Source organism: Oncorhynchus mykiss, chromosome 1, assembly GCF_013265735.2.
Source record: "Oncorhynchus mykiss isolate Arlee chromosome 1, USDA_OmykA_1.1, whole genome shotgun sequence".
Lineage (NCBI taxonomy): Eukaryota > Metazoa > Chordata > Actinopteri > Salmoniformes > Salmonidae > Oncorhynchus > Oncorhynchus mykiss.
This window is the reverse complement of record NC_048565.1, coordinates 81,607,477-81,635,348: the sequence shown is the minus strand read 5'-3', so window position 1 is coordinate 81,635,348 and position 27,872 is coordinate 81,607,477. Positions and strand designations below refer to the sequence as shown.

General features: G+C 39.6%; 2 protein-coding genes across 3 annotated transcripts; one reads left to right on the top strand and one right to left on the bottom strand.

The window, feature by feature from the left end:
• Window positions 1-326: 326 nt before the first annotated feature.
• Window positions 327-15,129, bottom strand: ipyr (Inorganic pyrophosphatase). 2 transcript variants are annotated; one of them, NM_001165208.2, is given in 11 exon segments: window positions 335-679; window positions 2,588-2,627; window positions 2,993-3,068; window positions 3,989-4,074; window positions 5,607-5,734; window positions 5,970-6,096; window positions 6,452-6,538; window positions 6,768-6,887; window positions 8,204-8,257; window positions 11,435-11,499; window positions 14,950-15,084. In NM_001165208.2, coding segments are annotated over 11 exon segments (876 nt in total). In that variant the 5' UTR covers window positions 15,011-15,084; the 3' UTR covers window positions 335-647.
• LOC110530475 (eukaryotic translation initiation factor 4E-binding protein 2) lies at window positions 5,623-27,871 on the top strand. Its single transcript, XM_021613577.2, has 4 exons — window positions 5,623-5,760; window positions 17,950-18,338; window positions 23,630-23,815; window positions 25,702-27,871. Exons 2-4 carry the CDS (start codon window positions 18,200-18,202, stop codon window positions 25,731-25,733), a joined length of 357 nt encoding a protein of 118 aa, XP_021469252.2. The 5' UTR covers window positions 5,623-5,760; window positions 17,950-18,199; the 3' UTR covers window positions 25,734-27,871.
• The last annotated feature ends 1 nt before the right edge of the window (window position 27,872 follows it).

The following is a 27,872-nucleotide window of genomic DNA, read 5'->3' as shown; positions in this document are numbered from 1 at the left end:
TTCTGTAATTAGATTCTGAGACAAAGAACTCAATCTCGAATCAAAACACAGTTGATATTTTTCAAATAGAAAAATACACATGCCATCTCGAATGAGAATTTACGCACAACCATGCAGGGAATTACATAATTCGGAAGCCCGCTGTGTTATAGAAAATTGCCGCTAGATGGCAGTATTGTGTATTTCAACATCAGTACAGCATGCGACTGTTCTAGCAAAGTGTAACCAAATCAACATAATATGTCAGCTGGGTAACAAGAGTAGAACTTTCTACAAACTGTCAACAAAGACCCAAATAAAATATTGAAATTAAACAAAATCAGACATTTTTTCAACAGAAAAAGCTTTATTAAAAGGCTATTGAGATGATCCTGGCATACAGTGCATGAGTAGCTATAGCTAGCACACTACCAGTGCAAGCTGTTGGACAGCACATCTCCAATGATACCTTTGTTAAATAACAGGGAAAATGCATTTCCTAAGACATGATTTCATTACTCTTTGTCCTTCTATCTCCTCTCATCTTCCGAGTGTGGAGAAGATAGTCTATTTTTTCTCAGTCACACCCACAACCATCAACTATTATCTTCAAGTATGCTAGCTAAACAGATGAGACACTTCTGGTCCATTGAGTCTTCTTTGCAAAGTTACTTCTTCTCATAGTAGAACCATTTATCCACTGGAAATAGAAAAGCAAAAAAAATAATCACATTAGATCTGTACAGGGTCAATTCCATTTCAATTCAGGCAGTAAACTGAAACTGCAATTATCCCCACTGAGGAAAAATGTAATTGGAATCTTAGCTTACTTCCTGAACAGCAATGGAATTGACTGTCCTAAAAGAAAATACAGTGGGGCAAAAAAGTATTTAGTCAGCCACCAATTGTGCAAGTTCTCCCGCTTAAAGATGAGAGAGGCCTGTAATTTTCATCATAGGTACACTTCAACTATGACAGACAAAATGAGAAAAAAAAATTCCAGAAAATCACATTATAGGATTTTTTATGAATTTATTTGCAAATTATGGTGGAAAATATGTATTTGGTCAATAACAAAAGTTTCTCAATACTTTGTTATATAGCCTTTGTTGGCAATGACAGAGGTCAAACGTTTTCTGTAAGTCTTCACAAGGTTTTCACACACTGTTGCTGGTATTTTGGCCAATTCCTCCATGCAGATCTCCACTAGAGCAGTGATGTTTGGGGCTGTTGCTGGGCAACATGGGCTTTCAACTCCCTCCAAAGATTTTCTATGGGGTTGAGATCTGGAGACTGGCTAGGCCACTCCAGGACCTTGAAATGCTTCTTACGAAGCCACTCCTTCGTTGCCCGGGCGGTGGGGTTGGGATCATTGTCATGCTGAAAGACCCAGCCACGTTTCATCTTCAATGCCCTTGCTGATGGAAGGAGGTTTTCACTCAAAATCTCACGATACATGGCCCCATTCATTCTTTCCTTTACACGGATCAGTCGTCCATGTTCCTTTGCAGACAAACAGCCCCAAAGCATGATGTTTCCACCCCCACGCTTCACAGTAGGTATGGTGTTCTTTGGAAGCAACTCAGCATTCGTTGTCCTCCAAACACGACAAGTTGAGTTTTTACCAAAAAGTTATATTTTGGTTTCATCTGACCATATGACATTCTCCCAATCTTCTTCTGGATCATCCAAATGCTCTCTAGCAAACTTCAGATGGGCCTGGACATGTACTGGCTTAAGCAGGGGGACACGTCTGGCACTGCAGGATGTGAGTCCCTGGCGCCGTAGTGTGTTACTGATGGTAGGCTTTGTTACTTTGGTCCCAGCTCTCTGCAGGTCATTCACTAGGTCCCCCCGTGTGGCTCTGGGATTTTTGCTCACCGTTCTTGTGATCATTTTGACCCCACGGGGTGAGCTCTTGCATGGAGTCCCAGATCGAGGGAGATTATCAGTGGTCTTGTATGTATTCCATTTCCTAATAATTGCTCCCACAGTTGATTTCTTCAAACCAAGCTGCTTACCTATTGCAGATTCAGTCTTCCCAGCCTGGTGCAGGTCTACAATTTTGTTTCTGGTGTCCTTTGACAGCTCTTTGGTCATGGCCATAGTGGAGTTTGGAGTGTGACTGTTTGAGGTTGTGGACAGGTGTCTTTTATACTGATAACAAGTTCAAACAGGTGCCATTAATACAGGTAACGAGTGGAGGACAGAGGAGCCTCTTAAAGAAGAAGGTACAGGTCTGTGAGAGCCAGAAATCTTGCTTGTTTGTAGGTGACCAAATACTTATTTTCCACCATAATTTGCAAATAAATTCATTAAAAAAATCCTACAATGCGATTTTCTGGATTTTTTTTCTCATGTTGTCTGTCATAGTTGAAGTGTACCTATGATGAAAATTACAGGCCTCTCATCTTTTTAAGTGGGAGAACTTGCACAATTGGTGGCTGACTAAATACTTTTGCCCCACTGTATGTGTACACAACCATGCAATCATTCCAGGTTGGTCATAAAAGTGGGATTTTTACAATATGTCAATTAACCATCTGATAGTCAAGGCAGGGACTTACTTTTCACAATCTTAAGGTAAAAAATATTTTAAGAGACTTACCTGAGCAGGGGATATGATCTTCAGTTCCACAAGGGCTTGTCTAAAAAACAAAAAACAAATACAAGCATTAATAAATACATCATTGGATGGTCTGACTGAGCAAAGTGTAAAGATGTATGCCAGACATGTTTGACAACACCAGAGGTTTGTAGGAAGCATGTATGTGTAGAATATTACAAACCCTGCAATGCACTTTGAATTGCTCATTTTGATTTGAAGTGCTGACCCCATCAACAGAAGCGAGTTTCATCCTTGAATTGCTCTATTTTATTTGAATAGCTACTGACCGTAGTACTAACCACAGTACTGACCGCCGCAATTAAGAGCACAGCATATAAAAGGAGACAGTTCTGAGCTGACCCTGAAGTTCTAGAACATAGTCATAAAGAAGCAGGAAGTACTGACCCTGCCTACAACAGCCTTGGCCTCATCCGTAGAGCAGCAGAAGGGGCTGTCTCCCGCCGACACGCACGTGTTTTTACTGCAGGATGGGAGGAAACATCAGTCAGATATGAATTAATACTCTAATACTGTATTCAGATGAAGGGGTTAAACCAAGGCATCATACCTTTTAAAGGGTTAATCATTTGTTATGGTAAACTGTAAGGTCTCCTCTTCTAGGAGACCTCTGTGTGTGTATTAGCACCTGTTTTGAGTGTTGTGCCCTTCACACTATCAGAAGGCAGAAACCGCCTACGTTCATACTCCTCCTGTCTGGGCCCCACCTGGCTATCTGAGGTTCTGAGAATATGACTGGTGTTCCGAGAACACAAGGCTGCCGCAGGCCTGATGAAAACAGCCACCTGTCAGAAGATGCTTGGACTCGTTCACCTTGTTATGACCCTATACTTGTGATGAAAGGTCAAGTTTCGGTCAAACACTTCTGAGCTTTTAATTGCTGACAAGATGGTTGCTGCTGTCAGGGGGAGGTTAGATTTATTAAAATGTTGTTGCCAGGGAAACTCACACAAGGAGGACTGGGAGAGGCTAAATGAGTTACAGGATGACTTAGACATTTTGTAGAACCTGGGGAGAGCTATCATATACTGTAGTCTGTACCAACTTCTGCCTACAATTGTATTACTAAAGCAGAATTTTAATAGTTAAACAAAGAATCTGTGTTTCCTTTCTATTACTAATGTATGTTTGATAATTATATAGACCTGATCATCTGTTGAAGAAATTGACCAACACAGATTCAAACAAGTTTTTGCTTGTTGCTGTACTCAGAAGTCAAATCAAATTTCACAAATTAAGCAGCAGGGTTTACATGTTAGAATTACAGATGGGGCCTTTAAGAATGACTTCACATTAATTATATTAAAATGATGGGACTGTAATAAACACCAGTTTTAGAGGTACTGTACATTAAAATGATTGTACATTGTGTTCTCTCCTCACCAGTTGAGTCCTCCAGCATTGGTCTTCTCAGAGATAAGTGCCTTCCAGAAGCCATGGGTGCTCTTGATTGTCTCAATGGCAAAGTCCTGACAGGGAAACATACAGACCGAGCAGAGGCTGTTGTCAGGGTAAGGAAACATACAGACCGAGCAGAGGCTGTTGTCAGGGTAAGGAAACATACAGACCGAGCAGAGGCTGTTGTCAGGGTAAGGAAACATACAGACCGAGCAGAGGCTGTTGTCAGGGTAAGGAAACATACAGACCGAGCAGAGGCTGTTGTCAGGGTAAGGAAACATACAGACCGAGCAGAGGCTGTTGTCAGGGTAAGGAAACATACAGTTTGGGGGAAGTTTCCTGGACACAGACTAAGCCTAGTCCCTGACTAAAATGCAAACTCAATGGAGAATCTCAATTGTGAGTGTTTTAGTCCAGGACTAGGCTGAATCTGGGTCAAGGAAACCAACCCTTCGTATTTCTGTATTATGCTGAGCCAATCACTCTAAACCCAATTTCCTTACTAGTTACTATTGAACTTCACTGAACACAGGGGCATACTACGTTGCAACAGGATAATATCACCTTGTGATACTCTCTGTTCATCATATATGCATAGTCACTTTAACCATATCTACATGTACATACTACCTCAATCAGCCTGACTAACCGGTGTCTGTATGTAGCCTCGATACTTTTATAGCCTCACTACTGTATATAGCCTGTCTTTTTACTGTTGTTTTATTTATTTACCTACCGATTGTTCACCTAATACCTTTTTTTGCACTATTGGTTAGAGCCTGTAAGTAAGCATTTCCCTGTAAGGTGACCTGTTGTATTCGGCGTACGTAACAAATAAACTTTGATTTGAAATGTCAGCCCTCTATTTGGCCAATGCAATCTAGCCTGGGTACCACACCACTTCGGCATTCAACAACACTGCATTGCTACAAGGCTACGAAGGCATAACAACACAATGGCTAATGCAGAAACAGACTGGCATACAGGCTAAACTGCTATCCATGTACCTAGATTGAAAAAGCTGTTTTAGATGTGTGGTGCAAATGATGTGCTACAAAGTAAACAGAATGAAAATGATCTTGATGAGTGTGGACGAAGATACTGGAACACGAGGCTCTGGCAATACCTTGCTTAATGCAACAGAAACATGGACCACTGCCTCAGACAGGGCTGACACTGTATTGTTGGGTTCTGAGAATAGGAAATATACTTATTCATGTCACTGATGGAGTGCTGAGGTTCAGAGGGTCTACACCAGAAGTTAAGGGTTATAGGAGGAAGGTACATAGTGTGTGCAACTAAGCTTGGAATGTGTTGAGTGCAGGGAAATGATAGCATGTGGCAGAACTGATAAGGGGAAAATCCACTGAAGGCTCATATGACGTAGCTCCCTGCTCAGCAATAATGATGCAATGTTTAAAGATAAGGAGGAGACTCCACCCAAAGTGGGGTATGAATACTACCACAGGGGAAGCCATGTCTGTGTCTGAATTACAGCCGTATCGACCCTTTGGGAAGAATTACATTTGGTTAAGCTTCTCTAGTGTCCGTGAGTTATTTACTCAAAAGTAGAACCTAACAGTAGGGAATACAAGATGGATACCTTGTCTTTGAACGCTCCGTTGAAGGCGAATTGGTTCTCTGGTTTCCCGTCTGGTACCTTGTACCTCCTGAACCAGTCCACCGTGGCCTCCAAGTAACCTGGCTTCAGCCTCTGGATGTCACTGATGTCTGAGGTACACAGGATAAGGAGACAGGTGAGAGGATGACTGTGGCAATAGGAATAGACACACACACACACACACACACCTGGGAAAACAATAGTTCAATCATTGCATTCTTCACTTGAGCAATCATATTCTAGTACTACTACTTGCAGTGACTGGACCAATGGGCAGCATTAAGGAATGGCCTGTTGTATTAGGGATTGTCAGTTTAGCCCACATCCAGCTTCTCCGGTGCTTACCGTTCAGGTCCTTAGCTTCAGGGTCCTCCACGTTGATGGCCATGACTTTCCAGTCAGTCTCCCCCTCGTCGATCATGGCCAAAACCCCCAGTACCTTCACCTTGATCACTTCACCACGCGAACACACCTGGAGAGGAGACAGGGATGTGATCAGTACAACATAGAGAAGTAGGATATTGGTATGGGGATTGGTCAATTTCAATGATAGTATGTAAAATACAGGTCACATGCCTGAGGAAAGTTAATTTCATCAGACACCCACACATGAAGCTCACACCATAAATTCACTACAGACAGCTGATGTAGTAACAAAACAGCCAAATTGGTACCAACATACTTTTCAAAATTGGACACTTTGCTTTGGTGACAAAAAGCTGCTTTGAATGACACCTGAAACACGTAAGAATGTCAGAGAGTGAATGGAATAAACCAGATCCACTCTAAAGGTTTAATGGTTATAAGATAAAGAACAAGTGCTGTACCTTGGTACCGATTTCACAGACGTCAATTGGGTCGTTGTCACCACAGCAGCCAGTGTCTCCATCTTTGTGCCCGGGGTCCTCCCATGTCTATCAAGAAAGAGAAATATCACTGTCAAAAAAAGATTGAGATACTTAGTTCATATCACTACAGAGAAATAGGCAATCAATGCCAACTCAGTTCTAGGTGATCAATGAATTCAGTTAGACACGGATAGCGTAGTCTACATTGTCAGACCATATGTAGCTTGATACCAGGTTAGTGACTGTCTGGTGGCAGGTTAGTGACTGTCTGGTGGCAGGTTAGTGACTGTCTGACCTGAGGTATTGCTCCATAGTTCCAGATGTAGCCTTTGTGGGGGAAAACGTTGGCGACATAACGCAGGTTCCCCTTCTTCACATCCTGCTTGATCGGATTCAGGGGGTCTTTGGTCGCAATCTGGAAGTAGCAAAGCCAAACATTATTAAATGTGCTTCCACCGTCTTGAGAAACAATCTGTCCCTAATGGACACACGTACTCTTAAATCTCCACCCAGTACAGCCAGAATAAGACTGGCCACCCCTCGGAGCCTGGTTCCTCTCTAGGTTTCTTCCCAGGTCCCTGCGTTCTAGACTGTGTTTCTACCTCTGCATTGCTTGCTATCTTTTAGGCTGGGTATCTGTAAAGCACATTTTATTTATTTTATTTCACCTTTATTTAACCTGGTAGGGTATTTGAGAACAAGTTCTCATTTACAACTGCGACCTGGCCAAGATAAAGCAAAGCAGTTTGACACATACAACAACACAGAGTTACACATGGAATAAACAAACATACAGTCAATAATACAGTAGAAAGTCTATACAGTGAGTGCAAATGAGGTAGGATAAGGGAGGTAAGGCAATAAATAGGCGAAGTAATAACAATATAGCAATTAAACACTGGAATGGTAGATGTGCAGAAGATGAATGTGCAAGTAGAGATACTGGGGTACAAAGGAGCAAGATAAATAAATACAGTATGGGGATGAGGTAGTTGGACTGCACATTGTGACGGCTGATGTAAAAAGGTCTTTATGAAATAAATTTGATGCCTTATTTTGCTTACCTCTTGACTAGCTAGGGGTCAGATTCCCAGACAAAAATTAAGCTCAGTCGAGGATTTTTCAAACGCATGCTCAATGGAGAATCTCTATTGAATTAACTAAAAATCGAATGGACAAGGCCTAATCGGAATCCAGGAAACCGGCCCTAGATCGTAAAAGCCAGACTAATCTGGCTAAATAAAGGCTGAGTTGTTCTGATTAGTGACAAATGGATACAGGTAAGTAGGTTTGCATTATTATATTAGGCTTATAGACTAAGACCTGGTATATTACTGTACAGGTAAAGTTAGCAGGAGAAAGATCTCCGCATGGCCAAGAGCACAACGTACACACCAGAGTTAGGCTCAATTCGAAATGAAGGCAGTCAAATCAAGAAGTATATAATAATTCTAATTGAAAAAAGGGCATTTATTTTCAACGACTCCACAATAAACAAAAAAGTTGTAAAAGTTTTTTTTTTAATCTAAATTTAAAATTCAAATCACTTCCTGAATTGACTGCATTCAATTCGAATTGAGCCCAACCCTAGTACACACAACAAGGTTTGTTTCTGCACCCTGCACATGGAAATATGCCACTGACTTTATTGTGGTATGCCAGTCACGTTTTTCACATACTGTGTATTTTTAAAAACTGGCTCATTAAATCAATCAATCAAGGTGAACCTACCTCCATCTTTGAGTTGGTCCATCTTGGTACTTCAACAACCACGTGGAAAATGTTCTGAAAGAGAAGAAAGCAATAAATCATTCTGCTTTTTTTGTATGCCTGTGTCACACACTACATCTCATTCCAAAATCCGTTGGTCTCTTCTGGGAAGGCTTTCCAGCAAATGTTGGAACATTTCTGCAGGGACTTGCTTCCATTCAGCCACAAGAGCATTAGAGGCCGGACATCAACGTTGGGCGATTAGGCCTGGCTCACAGTCGGTATTCCAATTCATCCCAAAGGAGTTTGATGTGGTTTAGGTCAGGGCTCTGCGCAGGCCAGTTAAGTTCTTCTAAACATATTTCAACAAACCATTTCTGTATGAACCTCACTTTGTGCATGGGGGCATTGTCATGCTGAAACAGGAAAGGGCCTTCCCCAAACTGTTGCCACAAAGTTGGAAGCACAGAATCGTCTAGAATGTCATTGTATGCTGTAGCATTAAGATTTCCCTTCACTGGAACTAAGGGGCCCAAACCATGAACAACAGCCCCAGACCATTATTCCTTCTCCACCAAACTTTAGTTGGCACTATGCATTGGGGCAGGTAGCGTTCTCATGGCATCTGACCAAACCCAGACTCGTCCTTTGGACTGCCAGATTGCGCAGCGTGATTCATCACTCCAGAGAACGCGTTTCCACTGCTCCAGAGTCCAATGGCTGCAAGCTTTACACCACTCCAGCCGATGCTTGGCATTGCGCATGGTGATCTTAGGCTTATGTGCGGCTGCTCGTCCATGGAAACCCATTTCATGAATCTCCAGACAAATAGTTATTGTGCTGACGTTGAAACTCGGTAGTGAGTGTTGAAAACGAGAAGAGATGATTTTAATGCACTTCAGCACTTGGCGGTCCCATTCTGTGAGCTTGTGTGTCCTACCACTTTGTATCTGAGCCATTGTTGCTCCTAGACGTTTCCATTTCACAATTACAGCACTTAAAGTTAACCAGGGCAGCTCTAGCAGGGCAAAAAATTTGACTAAATGACTTGTTGTAGAGGTGGCATCCTATGACGGTGCAATGTTGAAAGTCACTGAGCTCTTCAGTAAGGCCATTCTAAAGCAAATTATTTCCTATGGAGATTGCATAGCTGTGTGCTCGGTGTGGCTGAAATAGCCGAATCCACTAATTTGAAGGGGTGTTCACATGGAGTGAGATATATTCACACATGTGAGATATATATATATATATATATATATATACACATACTTACATATACACACACATACATATATACTTTTGTGTAATATATATGTATATACACAAAAGTATATACACACTATCTGTCAAAAACTTTAGAACACCTACTCATTCAAGGGTTTTTCTTTATTTTTACTATTTTCTACATTGCAGAATAATAGTGAAGACATCAAAACTATGAAATAACACATATGGAATCATATAGGATCCAAAAAAAGTGTTAAACAAATCAAAATATATGTTATATTTGAGATTCTTCAAATAGCCACCCTTTGCCTTGATGACAGCTTTGCACAATCTTGGCATTCTCTCAACCAGCTTCACCTGGAATGCTTCTACAACAGTCTTGAAGGAGTTCCCACATATGCTGAGCACTTGTTGGCTGCTTTTCCTTCATTCTGCAGTCCAACTCATCCCAAACCATCTCAATTGGGTTGAGGTCAGGGGATTGTGGAGGCCAGGTCATCTGATGCAGCACTCCATCACGCTCCTTCTTGGTAAAATAGCCCTTACACAGCCTGGAGGTGTGCTGGGTCATTGTCCTGTTGAAAAACAAATGATAGTCCTAAACCAGATGGGATGGCGTATCGCTGCAGAATGCTGTGGTAGCCATGCTGGTTAAAGTGTGCCTTGAATTCTAAATAAATAACAAACAGTGTCACCCGCAAAGCACCCCCCCTCCCCCTCCCCCCTCCTCCATGCTTTATGGTGGGAAATACATATGCAGAGATCATCTGTTCACCCCCACCATGTCTCACAAAGACTTGGAGGTTGGAACCAAAGATCTCAAATTTGGACTCCAGATCAAAGGACAAATTTACACTGGTCTAATGTCCATTGCTCATGTTTCTTGGCCCAAGCAAGTCTTTTCTTATTATTGGTGTCCTTTAGTAGTGGTTTCTTTGCAGTAATTTGACCATGAAGACCTGATTCACACAGTCTCCTCTGAACAGTTGATATTGAGATGTGTTTGTTTCTTGAACTCTGTGAAGCAATTATTTGGGCTGCAATTTCTGAGGCTGGTAACTATAATGAACTTGTCCTCTGCAGCAGAGGTAACTCTGGGTCTTCCATTCCTGTGGTGATCCTCATGAGAGCCAGTTTCATCATAGCGCTTGATGGTTTTTGCGACTGCACTTGAAGAAATGTTCAAAGTTCTTGACATTTTCCATTTTGACTGACCTTCATGTTTTAAAGTAATGATGGAGTGTCGTTTGTCTTTGCTTATTTGAGCTGTTCTTAGTATGGACTTATGTATACCCCCTACATTGTCACAACACAACTGATTGACTCAAACGCATTAAGAAGGAAAGAAATTCCACAAATTAACTTTTAAGAAGGCTCACCAGTTAATTGAAATGCATTCCAGGTGACTACATAATGAAGCTGGTTGAGAGAATGCCAAGAGTGTATAAAGCTGTCATCAAGGCAAAGGGGGGCTATTTGAAGAATCTCAAATATAAAATACATTTAGATTTTTTTGGTTACTACATGTTTTCATATGTGTTATTTCATAGTTTTGATGTCTTTACCATTATTCTACAATGTAGAAAATAAGAAGAATTAAGAAAAACACTTGAATGAGTAGGTGTTCTAAAACATTTGACCGGTAGTGTAGTGTATCATAACATCAATATACCCAGTTATAATGTATTTATGACTATGGATGAGTTGGAGGAAACGAAAGGCCATCCAACTGGGATATATTATTCCAGTGAGATAAGATAACAGGAAATCCAGAATTACTGCATAATGATTGAAGAGTTCAGTGTTGGAGGGGTAAAGACCATTGCTTTGACAAACAGACTATGACCTTGCTAGTGCTACTCCTACTCTCCCACACGCATAATACATTAAAGCTATTCTGACCACAAGGTTTCACCATGGAATCAAAAGTTAAACTTAGTGGGTGTCTTCCTATAAAGAAACAGTTGAATAGATATCCCATTGTGTAATGGGGTGTTGTAGCGGAATAAAGGTGACATACTTTACCTGGCTCTCATCAGCGTACATGGGTATGTCATGGAATGGGGAGACATACTTTCCATCAGAATTTTCTAGAGAACAGACAATAACATACAAGTAAATTAATCTATATGAATTCAATCACTTTGACTGCATCCCTTTTGATTTAAACCAAAACATTTCTATACATGTTTGCCCATGGAAGAAGTGGTCTGAAAGTTACTTTTTGGATCTGAATACCAAAACATTCAGGAGATAGAGACGCTCAAAGTTGACCCATTTTGCATACCTCACCATACCACGAGTGCATTCACGTCTTCTTCACTGGAAAAGATAAACGGTTGAGGTTTATATAATTGAAATGCTTAAAAACAGAGTTGTCAAACTATTTTATAATTTCTTGAAAAAAACAGTTTAAAAATAGTTTGGCAATTCTGTTTTTAACTTTGCAATGATATCAAATCTCAACCTTTTATATTTTCCAGTGATGAAGACGTGAATGCACTCATGGTATGGTGGGGTATGCAAAATGGGTCAACTTTGAGCGTCTCTATCTCCTGAATGTTTTGGTATTCAGATCCAAAAAGTAACTTTCAGACCACTTCTTCCATGGGCAAACATGTATAGAAATGTTTTGGTTTTTTAACCTTTACAAAAAAGGTGCTCCGCTAGTTTTTTCCACATAAACTGAAATTAGGCAATCTAAACAGCTGTGAAATATATTTTCAACACCAAAAATATTGGATTTTGAAGCTAGTGACTTGCCTAGTTAAATAAAGGTTAAATACATTTTAAAAGTTTACAAAACCAAAAGTAAAAGATGCAAAAATTTAACTTAAGAACAGCAAGCATAGAAATAGCACACATAGAACAGAGTGTACCGATTAAGCTCACCAAAATCTTAGATTAGACATTTAATGTATACAGCCCTAATTGTATTTTTTTATTTTTAAAGTGGACATAAAATGAAATATGAATCTGGCATTAAGTTTTATGACTTTACTTACAAAGATACGTGAAAAGCCCGAGCTAGGCTTAATGGGTACCGATGTAAGTGGGCATAATGGGTACGTGGGCTTTATAGGTACACTTACCAAACCACTTCTTAAACTTGCTTCCAATGAGAATGACAGACCTATAACTATGTGAATTTGTCTGGGTTGCCCAAAGCAGCTTTAATGTCAATTATCCAAAATATGCATAAACTCAGATTTTTTAAATTTTCGCACGTTGTAGCTTAGACCCTACCTTACATCATCTGAGGTTTTTGTGTTGTGCCTGCCATCGGTTGAGACAACATGCTCTTGAATACAGGGTGGGTGTCATTTCAATCATGGAAATTGAATTCATAGAATGAACGAGCATGCGGCAGAGTCGTGCCGGACCTTGGGCTAGAAGGTTGACCTGCTCCCTGCCTGTTTCATTACAATATATTTCACAGCAGTTTCCATGGTACAATGATTCTCTACAATATACTCTCATGTTTTGTCACAAACTGAAATGAGGTAAACTATTATCATTTTAGCAACCACGAAATGGCGGCACGATTTCTGCATAGTGTAACATTTCAATGGCCATCCATAGCAACGGCTCCACTTGGGCTGGTAGCCTAGTGGTTAGAGCGTTGGGCCAGTAACCGAAAGGTTGCTAGATCGAATCCCCAGGCTGACAAGGTAAAAATCTGTTGTGTTCTGCCCCTGAGCAAGGCAGTTAACCCACCGGTCCCCGGGCGCTGAAGACGTGGTTGTCGATTAAGGCAGCCCCCCCGCACCTCTCTGATTCAGAGGGGTTGGGTTAAATGCAGAAGACACATTTCAGTTGTACAACTGACTAGGTATCCCCCTTTCCTTTACTTACTCACCGAGTCAGAGCTGCCATGACCGGAGTGCATGCAGAGCAAGCTGCCTGTGCACAGGGAGCGAGTGACAGAGAGAGGAGCAGCTAATGGATTTATTAATGGAGGAAGTTATTTCTGATTTCGGGCCTGGGTAGGGCCTGAATGTTGTCGGCATATGTAGTGCTCAGGCTTAAAATTCATGCCCACGAAGGGCTCTGGTGTAAATGTAATCAACTCTTACACATGAATAACATGTATTCATAATGCAACCCCCAGAGTAATAGACATCAGGGCTCAATCACAAAGGCTGCACTGTATGCAACAAATATGAAAAACTGCTGCATCACATTCAATATCAACAAGGATACATTCAGCCTAACTGGTTAAATGAGAAACACCTTTGACAGCTCTTGAAGCCTCATCTTAGAAACTGGGCGTAACCCACACCGTTTATAAACGGAATTCTCTAAATTGCTGGTGTGGTAGCCCTTTCAACAGATGGTAATGTTAACCATATACAGTAATTTCACGAAGCTGTCTGCCGCCCAAGGGCAATGCCCCGACTCTCCAACGCTTTACTTTCATATCACATCAAAATAATTTCAAAAGGCTAAAAATACACTTATTGTACACTGTTTTAACCGGCTTTATCACAGTTGCAGCAGACAGTATTTTCCAGTGACAACACGTTTCTGGCAGCCTTCTTCCTTTATGCTACATCTACACACAGGTGTTCGGAGACGCAGATTGCTAATTACCACAGGTGGTCCCTCTGTCTTCATTAAACATGCGCTGTAACATGGAGATATGGCTATGTGGGAACACTAACCCTATAAAAGGTGTGTATCAATTTAACCTATTGTTTTTGTATTTATTATTTTTCATAAGGTCCGTATGCTTCCAAAACCATACTGCAAGCTATACGTGTCAATGTTCAGACCAAGTATCAGGGCTCTTAACAAAACTCCCCATACAGATGATGTCTTCGTCCAATGACTTGTGTAATGTATGGAACAGATTGTCATGATCAAGGGCTAGGAGCCAGCTGTGGTCGATACATTCAGCTGAGAACCCAAGACAGGGAAGCTGAAAGTTTGGCCAACTTGGGTTTTCGAGAGCTACTTTAGTTTACAATTGGCTCATTCATCCCCCTCCTCTCCCCTGTAACTATTCCCCAGGTCGTTGCTGCAAATGAGAACGTGTTCTCAGTCAACTTACCTGGTAAAATAACGGATAAATACAAATAAAAACTTGTGTGGTATCCCAACACTAGTTTATATCAGAAATACCACATATGCAGAATTAATTTAATAAACACTTAACTTAGGAATTAATTGGATCCTGATACCAAGTCAAGTTAAAGTACAGCAAGTTCGATAGAAGCATATGTCAGCCAACCGGCAAAACTGGTCCATTCAATTACTAGTTTGTCTGCTCAAATCAATCAATGTGGGGCAAAGGCCAAGCGATGGTACACGCCTATACTTATAAATCCACGATGCTAGGTGACAATATGTGAAATCTAGCTACACTTGAACGTAGCATTAGATAGGAGTATAAAACCAATGCTAAAGCAATGAATAAAAGTGACACGTGGGAGGTTGGGGCCCGATCCCAGTAGCAAACCGGCGAACCACAATGGACACGATTATAGCAAGCTAATAAGCTAAACTAATATGTTCATTAAAAAGTGAACCATACTTACTGAAAAACAAACGATAGCTCAATGTATTGGGGTTCCCCCTCTCTTCGACTGTGAAGCTCATATTTAATCTGTTGGTTTCTTGCCGAAACTGCGGTGATGGTTAGTGCACTTTGAGTGTTCAAAAGAAGTCCACCCAGAACTACACTGCACATGCGCATTTCTAGGCCGAGTTTGGAAAGTGCAGCAACTGCGCATAACGAATAATCATATCGCGTTGAAGATTACGTATGCATACTGATACTGTCTGTGGTTCATTCTAAGAGTTTATCTTGCTTTTGCAAACCAGCTGAATGTAAGGCAGGTCTCCAATCCATTCTACTGTACATTTTCTTGAATATGGGAGATATCATGATATCAATCCGCTAAAACGATGTCCTGCTATATATAGTTTGTTAGAGTTGATCATGTGCTACGTATTAACGGTAAAGCAAAATATCCCTCAACCTACATCAAATAACATATATATTTTTTTCTAAACACGTGTAGTGGGTCTCTTCCATTAGCCCTTAGTTATTATTCCAAACCATACAGTTTGAAGCAGAGATCAATATATAATGACGAGCTCATGTCTCCGCCCTAACAATGGGAGTCGTTGTCATAAACTGTGTTCGAATACTCATACTAACCGTAATATTTGTGACATAAATTGAGTATGTAGTATGTTTCTAAGTCATAGTATGGCTATAGTTATTATGCCAAATGTTCCCGGATGTCGTACTAGATTCGCCAAAATACGAAGTATACACGCGATGGACACTATTTCCGTGTTTGTGTATAAAGTATTTGGCAACAAGAATACAAAAATTAAAAATAATTTCTGTGGTTTTGTTATCATTGTAATAGTAACATATTCTATATTTTATGTTAAAATTATAGGCAGTGTTCATAATGGTAAATAAGTACTTTGCAAGGTTTTCCCAAAATTCGGACACAAATTTACATTCAAAGAACAAGTGAGACAGATTCTCACCTTCTTTTTCACAGAAAACGCAGATAACATCAATAGCCACACATTTGGAAATCATAGGATTACATGGATATATCTTATGTAAAATGTTGAAGTGCACTCCCTTAACTTTGTTTGGTATACAGTATTTGTAAGGCCTTAACCATGCATTTTTCCAGACAATGTCAGGAATAAGCATGTTCCAGAAAAACTTTCCTCTCGGTGTAAATTGGTTTTGTGAATGAAGAATTTGTCTTATATATTTATTACAACAAGATTTCTCAAGTAAGCCCACACCTTCCAATCTGAGTTCTGGATAAACTTTGTGATCATTCCCAAAATTAAAATTAGAAATTAAGATGACTTTTCATAAGTGTAGTTAGACCACTGGGAATGGCTTTGATCACAGAAATAAACTCTCTGAAAGGTATTGGAAACTCCTTCAATGTTATAAATTGTTCATATGTGAGAATATTACCCTTGTTGTCGAAAATATCAAGAACAAAGTCAATATTCCTCTCATGCCAAAATTCTATACCAAAATTACAATTTTTTCTGATTGAATTGAATTATCTTATTAAAACACTAACCCTAGTGAATAACAACAAGAATAACATCTTCATGAATCATTATAATAAGATATTTTCAGAGTGAATATAATTGCACTTAAATTGTTTATTTTTTGTATTTTATTTGTATTTATATTTTTTGTATGTTTGAGCATTGTTAATACCTGTGTTTGGTTTGCTAGACATTTTTGATGTAACAATGTAAGTAGATTTTTGTATTATGAATGAAATAAATTTATAAATAAATAAATTAAAATAAAATAAAATGTAAAAAAAAATACACTATTTCCGTGCTTTTAGGGCCCATAATGCCATTCTCCAGAAAATGGGCGTGGCTTTACAACGGTTTCAGATTTGAAGAAAATTGTGGAAAATATGCAGCCGAAGTCTGACGAGAGCAATAGAAATTCGTTGCTTAAATTATGATAAATGTTACGAACATGTTGAGCAATGTAATAAAGCAATGACTTTTCAAATAAGTTACACTTTCTTGGCTGACAATTTGTTTGCTAATATATCCTATCATTACAGCATTATGTTGAGTTAGCTACCTACTGTAACATTAGTTGGCTACTAATACATTGAACTTGCCAGAATATTTACTCTGCAATCTAACTACCCAACTTTTAGTGACTTGATTATTCATGTCATTCATAGTTTACCTAAGTGGTATAGTCGTTTGAGTGCGTTTGTAAATTATCTCTAGCTATCTACTCCAATTTCAGAGCACTCTCGTGCAGGCATAGAATAACTGATGACTTTACCAACGCTCAACACCAGTTGAATGTGGCCGTGTCAGTAAACGTCTGCAAAAAAGCGTAATTAAATTGTTGCCAGCAGCACCGTTACAGTCACCAATGCTCTGGATAACATGAAAACTGCCTAACCAGCTCTGCTGAGCAGAGTAAACTGGTCAGAATGAGGTGTTCTCTCATTTGTGTCTGGAAATAGCTAGCAAGTTCACTTGGGTGCTTGACTGCCGTTGCGAAGTCGATTTCATCTACCCTGCTCGGATCATCCCTACTCCTTGGCCAGAGCATCCAGTGTGCGACAATATGACAACGCCCTGAATTTAAACCCAGAGAGCAAACCCTGGCAGCCCAGATTGAATTTACGAACACACCCTAAATCTAGCTAGTAATTTGTTAATATGCTAGCAAGAGGTTGTATAACAACAGCATCAACTTCTGATAGACAGGCGAAGCGCTAATATGCTCAACTGAAAGGTTACCGTTCGTTTACAGTACACTAAAATTGACTTGTACTATATACTCATTAAGTATACAGTATGTTAGTATGGGTATTCGAACACAGCTAAAGACTGTAAAAATAGTTCGTTGTCCCAGCAGGCGACAAGCTTAGGTCTGCTTAAACCCAGAAACGCATTGAGATATTTTTGACATATTTCGGAGTAACCATCTCGCTTTGCCTCTTCCTCTGTTTGAAAACTGTGATTATTCTTTATCGTTTGTCATTGCATAATAGCTCCACCAGGCGACAGCGGGGCTACTCTTCCACGACGTCATATCCGGTCTCCTTGTGTTGTTGTTCTTCCTGCCTGGCGGAGGGAGTGGGGCTGTGCTGACGGCTGGGAGGACGAGAGGAGCCACAAGAAAGACTTGGGAAGAGATAAGAGAGAAAGAGAAAAGGCCGTGGGTTACACCGTCCGTCGGGTTAGGCATCAACCACCTACAGATTACAACACCGTCTGACCATTCACTAAACCGGGGGTGAAATGTCGTCGTCTACCAGTCGTCAGTTTAGCGAGAGCAGGGTCATTCCGACCAGGACGGTGTTGATCAACGATACAACGCAGCTACCTCATGACTATTGCACCACCCCAGGAGGCACTTTATTTTCGACCACTCCGGGAGGTAAAACCAACACAAATTTATAAATTGCATATTATTGCTTGTTTGTCCCGCCCCTGCCGTGGCAATGTGATTGGTTAGTGTTCAACAGCAGTGATTCTGAATCATGGTGGCTGCCTACATAACAATGCAATAGATTATTTATTGTAGAGGAGGCTGGTGGGAGGAGCTATAGGAGGACGGGCTCATTGTAATAGCTGGAATGGATAATGGAACGGTATCGAACTCATCAAACATATATTCCATTCAAAACGAATTTATTTATATAGCCCTTCTTACATCAGCTGATATATCAAAGTGCTGTACAGAAACCCAGCCTAAAACCCCAAACAGCAAGCAATGCCATTACATTGAGCCCACCCTCCTAAAGCGCATCCCACCAGTCGCCTCTGATTTATTGATTTATGCTCGATTGTGTCATTTGTCATTTTCAATAATTAGTCATGTTTTGAGCTAGTCTCTATTAAAAATAGACATGTCCATTTTATATTTGATATAATAATTAACAGATTGCATTTTGCTCCTCCGTCGCCTACTGGTTTTGCCTGCTGGAAAGATTTGCTTCCCTCCTGCGCGCCACTGTTTTGGTTCAGTGCAGTTAGAAAGCAGTAGTTGCACCACTGATTTTTAAAAAGAAAAGGCACCTGCAAAATAAAATATTGTATCTATTAGGTTGTGCTGTATCATTGTTTCATGTCCGATGCACTCCGGGTGTTGTCATTTCACTTTGCCTGTAAGAATCACAATGTATAACGGGCATGTATGATTAGGCTTTGCTGTATCACAGCCTCTGGGAGAATCTAAAAAGGATCGGACCCTTTTTTTTCAATTTTCGTCTGAAATGACATACCCAAATCTAACTTCCTGTAGCTCAGGACCTGAAGCAAGGATATGCATATTCTTGATACCATTTGAAAGGAAACATTTTGAAGTTTGTGGAAATGTGAAATGAATGTAGGAAAATGTAACACATTAGATCTGGTAAAAGATAATACAAATAAAAAAGTTTTTTTGTTTTGTTTGTACCATCTTTGAAATGCAAGAGAAAGGCCATAATGTATTATTCCAGCCCAGGCGCAATTTAGATTTTGTCCACTAGATGGCAGTGTATGTACAAAGTTGTAGACCGATTCAATGAACCATTGCATATCTGTTCAAAATGTTGCATCAAGGCTGCCAAAAGGTGTCTAATTGGTTTATTAATACATTTTAAAGTTCATAATTGTGCACTCTCCTCAAACAATTGCATGGCATTATTTCACTCTAATAGCTACTGTAAATTGGATAGTGCAGTTAGATTAACAAGAATTTAAACTTTCTGCCCATATCAGCTATGTCTATGTCATGGGATTTATTTTTGTGTTAATTACAACCTCATGCTAATCACATTAGCCTACGTTAGCTCAACCGCACCGTAGAGGTTGCTCGTGCTCTCTCGCCTCCTTCTCAAAACCAATTGGAGGAGAAGGTCAGAGGTGAGGGACCTCTGGCTTTCTCATCCAGTGGGTTTTGAGGAAGAATTGAGGACTATGCACTTGAGATCTGCCACTGACCCAGAGTAGCCTTCCATCAGCCTACCAAAGGTTGCACCTTTGTAGAAAACTGCATATCTGGTAGCTTGGAAGTAGATACTGAGAAATAATCAGTAGGACTAATGTTACATGATTAAATATGTGAAATAATTTCTCCCCCAAGCTCTTTACAGGTATTTAACACCATTCTACATTTTTGACATCTATTTTCCCAACATCAATCACTTAAGTCACATTGTTAAAATGTTTTCATTCAGTTACAAAAGTAACAGTCCATGGCTGAGCCCTATATGTGAGTGCACCGTGGCTGTATAAGTACTGAAAAGCTTGGTTCTGGTGACTTTTTAAAAGGAAAAAATAAAAATAATATTTCTGCCCCCAGAAATGAGCTCAATAACGTATTGGTAAAATTATTATAGTATTCAGGATGCAATTTCTTTCTGAAATAAGACATTTATCTTGACAAAAATTAAGAGGGGAACATTTGACTGAACATGAATTAAAGCGAACAAAATCATGTTCATCACAAAAGGAGGGCGTTGGAAATCTCTTTCCAGGTTCTTACAAAAGCCTAGGTCTTCATCAGGCATCCATATATAGGTGGGAGGTGAAAGTTCCTCTATATAGGGGCTGTACTCAGTGACATCCCTTCCAGGAGGTAAAAAAATGTATAACAGTTGTTCACAATATTCAATGTATTAAAATATATGATCATACACAAGGAATGGGATCAATATTTACAATAATATACATACAATATTCAATTAGGATCAAATAAACAGTATAATTTGGAAATGTTGAAACTATGAAAACGGTTTCAAGTCAAACTCCTAGTTAAGGCCAAGAGGAGGGTGTGCTAAGCTTGTGGATCCAGAAAGAATCCCTTTGAAGAAGTTTCTTCTCACTGTCCCCGCCCCTGCGTGACATCTTCTTTTCCAATGTATCTCAGAGAACTAATAAGATGTCCAGCTTGTATGAACAGCAATGAACAACAACCAGATTGTTTGTCTCACCTGCCCGTATATTCCTGCGGTGCTCAGTGATCTGTGTCTTAAGGCTTCTATGGATTTTCCGTATGTAAGACAGACCACAAGGACATTTCAACATGTAAATAACATTGGTGGACATGTAGATAATCAGGCCTTTGATATTAAATCTTTGTCCTGTGCGGGGGTGGGTAAATCAGTTACATTTGTAAGTGAGGCTGCATTGAGCACATTGGCCACACTTGTAATTACCCTCTGAAACCTTGTCCAAGCAAGTTTCCCTTTTCTCTGGTGGGTAATCAGATTTAACCACAATGTCTCTCATGTTTGGTTTTTAAAAGACCATACGTGAGGGATGGAAAAAAAAAATGGGTTTCAGTCAAAGCTGTCAAGGTAAAGTGTGACTACTTTGTAGAATCTCAAATATAAAATATATTTTGATTTGTTTAACGCTTTTTTGCTTACTACATTATTCCATGTGTTTCTTCATAGTTTTGATGTCTTCACTATTATTCTACAACGTAGAAAGTAGTAAAAATAAAGAAAAACCCTGGAATGACTAGGGTGTGTCCAAACTTTTGACTTGTACTGTATATATATGGAGCAATTTAGCAAGTACGATTTGTTATCTGTAATGGTTATGATAAATTAGGCTTTGTTGTGCACTGTTGGTGTATAGATAGATACTGTATATTGCAACAAAAACAAATCTGGCATTGTGTTTTTAAAAGGTTTATTTTATTTGAGTACTGGAGTTCAATATCATTTATTGTGGTAGAACTTAAGTTGAATAGTTGTGTTCTATTCATAAATATTCATAAATACGAAAACGACAATGACTGTTATAGATGTGATATAATCAACATATTAGAGGTCGACCGATTTATGATTTCTCAACGCCGATACCAATTATTGGAGGACCAAAAAAAGACGATACTGATTAATCGGCCGATTTACAAAAAAAAATAAAAAAAATAAATAAATAAATTTAATTTAAAAAAAAATAAAATAATAATAATAATAATAATTTTTAAATAAAAATAATATTGACAATTACAACAATACTGAATGAGCACTTATTTTAACTTAATATAATACGTCAATGAAATCCATTTAGCCTCAAATAAATAATGAAACATGTTCAATTTGGTTTAAATAATGCAAAAGTGTTGGAGAACAAAGTAAAAGTGCAATATGTGCCATGTAAGAAAACTAACGTTTAAGTTCCTTGCTCAGAACATGAGAACATATGAAAGCTGGTGGTTCCTTTTAACATGAGTCTTCAATATTCCCAGGTAAGAAGTTTTAGGTTGTAGTTATTATAGGAATTATAGGACTATATCTCTCTCTACCATTTGTATTTCATTAACCTTTGACTATTGGATGTTCTTATAGGCACTTTAGTATTGCCAGTGTAACAGTATAGCTTCCGTCCCTCTCCTCGCTCCTCCCTGGCTCGAACCAGGAACACAACGACAACAGCCACCCTCGAAGCAGCGTTACCCATGCAGAGCAAGGGAAACAACCACTCCAAGTCTCAGAGCGAGTGACGTTTGAAACGCTATTAGCGCTAGCCATTTCACATCGGTTACACCAGCCTAATCTCGGGAGTTGATAGGCTTGAAGTCATAAACAGCACTGTGCTTGCGAAGAGCTGCTGGCAAACGCACGAAAGGGCTGTTTGAATGAATGCTTACGAGCCTGCTGCTGCTTACCATCGCTCAGTCAGACTGCTCTATCAAATCATAGACTTAGTTATAACATAACACACAGAAATACGAGCCTTAGGTCATTAATATGGCCGAATCCGGAAACTATCATCTCGAAAACAAGCCGTTTATTCTTTCAGTGAAATACGGAACCGTTCCATATTTTATCTAACGGGTGGCATCCATTAGTCTAAATATTCCTGTTACATTGCACAACCTTCAATGTTATGTCATAATTACATTAAATTCTGTCAAATTAGGCAGCCCAAACTGTTGCATATACACTGAACGCAAGAGAAGTGACACAATTTCACCTGGTTAATATTGCCTGTTAACCTGGATTTATTTTATCTTAGGTTTAAAATTTAAAATGTATTTATTTTAGGTTTAAAAATATATACTTCTGTGTATTGATTTTAAGAAAGGCATTGATGTTTATGGTTAGGTACACATTGGAGCAACGATACGCACCGCATCGATTATATGCAACGCAGGACACGCTAGATAAACTAGTAATATCATCAACCATGTGTAGTTAAATAGTGATTATGATTGATTGATTTTTATTAGATAAGCTTAATGCTAGCTAGCAACTTACCTTGGCTTACTGCATTTGCGTAACAGGCAGGCTCCTCGTGGAGTGCAATGTAATCAGGTGGTTAGAGCGTTGGACTAGTTAACTGTAAGGTTGCAAGATTGAATCCCCCGACCTGACAAGGTAAAAGTCTGTCGTTCTTCCCCTGAAAGAGGCAGTTAACCCCCTGTTCCTAGGCCGTCATTGAAAATAAGAATGTGTTCTTAACTGACTTGCCTAGTTAAATAAAGATGAAATAAAGGTGGAAAATTAAAAATAATTTTAAAAATCGGCCAAATCGGTGTCCAAAAATACCGATTTCCGGTTGTTATGATAACTTGAAATCGGCCCTAATTAATCGGCAATTCACATGGTGTACCAGTTCTCTAAAGCAGGTTTGTAATACATATGTTGTCACCTTATTTGTTTTCAGTCAACGTTTGGAACTAATATGTCAATGATTTTACTAAGTAATCACTCTCCTCCATCGTAGGGACCCGGATCATCTACGACCGTAAGTTCCTGTTGGACAGGCGTAACTCCCCCATCGCCCAGACCCCCCCGGCTCACCTGCCCATCATCCCCGGGGTGACCAGCCTCAAAGTCCTCACCGAGAACGGGAGGAACGAGGTCAACAACCGCATCAAACCCAACAACAGTCATGGCAAGACAGCCACCGGTCAGTAGGCTACTATTACACAGAGAAGTATTGTTAGAATATATATCGGGCAGGTTTCTCAGACACAGATTAAACCTAGTCTTGAACAAAGAAGCAACCAAGAAACTCCATTGAAAGTGCGCTTTAGTCCAGGACTAGGTTCATCTGTTCAGAAAACTGTCCATATATGTACAGTGGGGCAAAAAAGTATTTAGTCAGCCACCAATTGTGCAAGTTCTCCCACTTAAAAAGATGAGAGAGGCCTGTAATTTTCATCATAGGTACACTTCAACTATGACAGACAAAATGAGGAAAGAAAATCACATTGTAGGATGTTTAATGGATTTATTTGAAAATTATGGTGGAAAATAAGTATTTTGTCAATAACAAAAGTTTATCTCAATACTTTGTTATATACCCTTTGTTGGCAATGACAGAGGTCAAACATTTTCTGTAAGTCTTCACAAGGTTTTCACACACTGTTGCTGGTATTTTGGCCCATTCCTCCATGCAGATCTCCTAGAGCAGTGATGTTTTGGGGCTGTTGCTGGGCAACACGGACTTTCAACTCCCTCCAAAGATTTTCTATGGGGTTGAGATCTGGAGACTGGCTAGGCCACTGCAGGACCTTGAAATGCTTCTTACGAAGCCACTCCTTCGTTGCCCGGGCGGTGTGTTTGGGATCATTGTCATGCTGAAAGACCCAGCCACGTTTCATCTTCAATGCCCTTGCTGATGGAAGGAGGTTTTCACTCAAAATCTCACGATACATGGCCCCATTCATTCTTTCCTTTACACGGATCAGTCGTCCATGTTCCTTTGCAGAAAACAGCCCCAACGCATGATGTTTCCACCCCCATGCTTCACAGTAGGTATGGTGTTCTTTGGATGCAACTCAGCATTCTTTGTCCTCCAAACACGACGAGTTGAGTTTTTACCAAAAAGTTGTATTTTGGTTTGATCTGACCATATGACATTCTCCCAATCTTCTTCTGGATCATCCAAATGCTCTCTCGCAAACTTCAGACGGGCCTGGACATGTACTGGCTTAAGCAGGGAGACACGTCTGTCACTGCAGGATTTGAGTCCCTGGCGGCGTAGTGTGTTACTGATGGTAGGCTTTGTTACTTTGGTCCCAGCTCTCTGCAGGTCATTCACTAGGTGCCCCCGTGTGGTTCTGGGATTTTTGCTCACCGTTCTTGTGATCATTTTGACCCCACGGGGGTCTTGCGTGGAGCCCCAGATCGATGGAGATTATCAGTGGTCTTGTATGTCTTCCATTTCCTAATAATTGCTCCCACAGTTGATTTCTTCAAACCAAGCTGCTTACCTATTGCAGATTCAGTCTTCCCAGCCTGGTGCAGGTCTACAATTTTGTTTCTGGTGTCCTTTGACAGCTCTTTGGTCTTGGCCATAGTGGAGTTTGGAGTGTGACTGTTTGAGGTTGTGGACAGGTGTCTTTTATACTAAGTTCTTTTATATTAAGTTCAAACAGGTGCCATTAATACAGGTAATGAGTGGAGGACAGAGGAGCCTCTTAAAGAAGAAGTTACAGGTCTGTGAGAGACAGAAATCTTGCTTGTTTGTAGGTGACCAAGTACTTATTTTCCACCAAAAATTTGCAAATAAATTCATTAAAAATCCTACAATGTGATTTTGATGGTCCAGCATTTTATTTTGTTGTTCGGCTAGCCATGTGCAACATGTACGGGCAGTTACAAGCCTGCTGGATATAGTGCCAACTGCGTGATCAATATCCACCTTCATAACATGGATGAAGCCTGAGCTGGAATGTGGCTGGCTAGCTGTATAAAAGCCTAAGTAGGTCTAGCTTCCATCGTAGTATAGAGTACAATGCTTTAGAGTACACTGTTGGTTACATTTTATTTGTGTTCTTGTGTTTAAAGGTGAGGACGCTCAGTTCGAGATGGACATCTAACCACCCCTGAGGAACCTCAACGGAACAACAGAAGAAGGAACTAACCTTGTACCTGTGCTGTGTACCTGTGCACCAGTGGCTTGGCTTGTAGAAACCAATTTTTGTGAGCCCTCATGTCAATCATGGCAGCCATCTTCTTTAGCTCTCTGTCTCGCCGTCGCTGGGTGTGATGTATGTAAACCATGCGGATAAACTATACCATATAATACGGTGGCTCTGTTTCAATGTCCATGCTAGGATACCACTTACAATGAAGCAATGTATTTGACATGTTTTCCCCTAAGTGGTATAGTAGTGGGATATTGGAATGCAGTCTTCATGTACTGTAGCCAACTCTTCAATAGTTGTCAAGCCATACACAGAGGCATTGGCTACAGTACAAACCAACTGGGCTACCAGGCTATGGCCAACCCTGAGACCTAATGGGAGACTGCTGGTCTATTTGAACAGGTCTCAGGGTTACAACTGGCATATTTGTATGTACTTCAGCCACACAGCAAGAGAAAGGGTCTGAAACCAAGGTAACCAGAGATATACTTACCCATTAACTAAATGTAGACGCCCAAGTCAATGCAGTAATCTAAGATGTCCATTCTGTATGTCTGTACTACCAGAGCACACTGTAAACACAGCCTTCTTTACCACTTCAGACTTTTTATAATGGGGCCCAGGAAACTGTGCAACATGTGCTACTTGTAATACTTTGTAGAGCAAAGTACCGGCCTTAGAATCTTCAGTCAGAAGGATTGATATAAACAAATAGTTTGGTTTAAATGACTGAATATGCTCCAAGGTCTCATAGCTGCCTGTTTTGTAGTCCGTTAGGTTACCAACAATTAAATTAATATGGACGATGTGACAGATTAGTTTTTTCTTCAGATTAGCTGAGAATTTCATCGTCATTCCAAGCCTTGAATTATCCATCACCAATACAAGTCTGACTTTATGTTGTGTTTTGGTTCTTTCTGGTAAAGGATTTTATGAAGATTGGGCTTTTGGTTTGTGGTGATGATTTGATAGATTTGCAAATGGAAGGAGCAACTTAATTGATACATTACTTACAAGATTACAAGACAATAGTTAGGTTTAAACAGTCTGATATTTGCTGCATTTGAATGAACTACGTAAACTGTTGAAGAACACAGATTTATTAGAAAATGAGACAGGAAAAAGTTTAAAAACGTGAATCGTTTCCAACAATTTTTCTATGCATTTTATTACATACATTACTTCTATCTTGACATTGAACTTTTTTCAATGTCAAATACCAAATGGACATGAAAGGAAGAGCTGAGACCATTTTTTCATCAGACATTGAAACTGTATTACAGACATCTCTCGTTTAGGTAATAGACTACACTTCCACCGTCTTTCTTACCTTAATCTCTTCTTCTTCTTTCAGTCTACTGTTTTAAGTGTCTCTACCCCATGCCTTACACATTACATACCAAGATAAAAGGTTGCTACTAAAATGGAGTTCCTTGTCTACTGATTCAAATGACCCTCAACCAGAAAATAGTTATATTTTAAACAGACTTTTATGTTTGTATTTAGCACTTGAAAATAAATATTTTTTTAAATACATTTTTTAAAACCGTTTTTTTTTAGTTATTCAGATCATGGCCATTATTGTTTTGGATGATCATACTGTTACCATAACTAAAACTGTCAGCAATTAAACCACGTTTTCATTCCATCTCTAGGTCCTCTCTTATTCAGATTATATATTTTTAAAAATGATTATATATTAAATGCAATCATTGGATTTGATTGAAGGAGAGAAACTGTTATTTGGCTTTCTGAGAAATTATAAAATCCCAGTCTATTAATGTGGAAAATGTTTATGTGTTAAACATACAGAGCAATTGTATCCATTTTGAATTGCACATGTTTCTGTTGGATTAGGATTGTAACTCTTTGTTTTGAAGTAGGCCTGCAGCAATTGTTTTATGGGAAACCAGCTTGAGACCAGTTTGGTTCTACACATGGAGGGCTTTTTACATTGTATTTTTTTCGTAAAAAAGATTTGAAACAAGAAACCCATCTTCTGTTCCGATTTGAAATAACTTTATTTTCAGAGAAATGCCAATGCCATTGGACACTGTTACAGCAAGATCAATAAAGTTCCTTGAAGATTAT

What these genes read in the sequence shown, in the direction of transcription:
- ipyr (XM_036952491.1), bottom strand. Translation starts at nt 15,010, where the DNA reads ATGAGCTTCACAGTCGAAGAGAGGGGGAACCCCAATACATTGAGCTAT. An exon ending in GAGCTATCGTTTGTTTTTCA is followed by an intron (nt 11,500 to 14,949) that starts GTAAGTATGGTT and finishes TCTGTTCTCTAG; the next exon opens with AAAATTCTGATGGAAAGTAT. An exon ending in TGAAGCTAAGGACCTGAACG is followed by an intron (nt 5,735 to 5,969) that starts GTAAGCACCGGA and finishes TGTGTACCTCAG; the next exon opens with ACATCAGTGACATCCAGAGG.
- LOC110530475 (XM_021613577.2), top strand. Translation starts at nt 18,200, where the DNA reads ATGTCGTCGTCTACCAGTCGTCAGTTTAGCGAGAGCAGGGTCATTCCG. An exon ending in ATTTTCGACCACTCCGGGAG is followed by an intron (nt 18,339 to 23,629) that starts GTAAAACCAACA and finishes CCTCCATCGTAG; the next exon opens with GGACCCGGATCATCTACGAC. An exon ending in TCATGGCAAGACAGCCACCG is followed by an intron (nt 23,816 to 25,701) that starts GTCAGTAGGCTA and finishes TTGTGTTTAAAG; the next exon opens with GTGAGGACGCTCAGTTCGAG.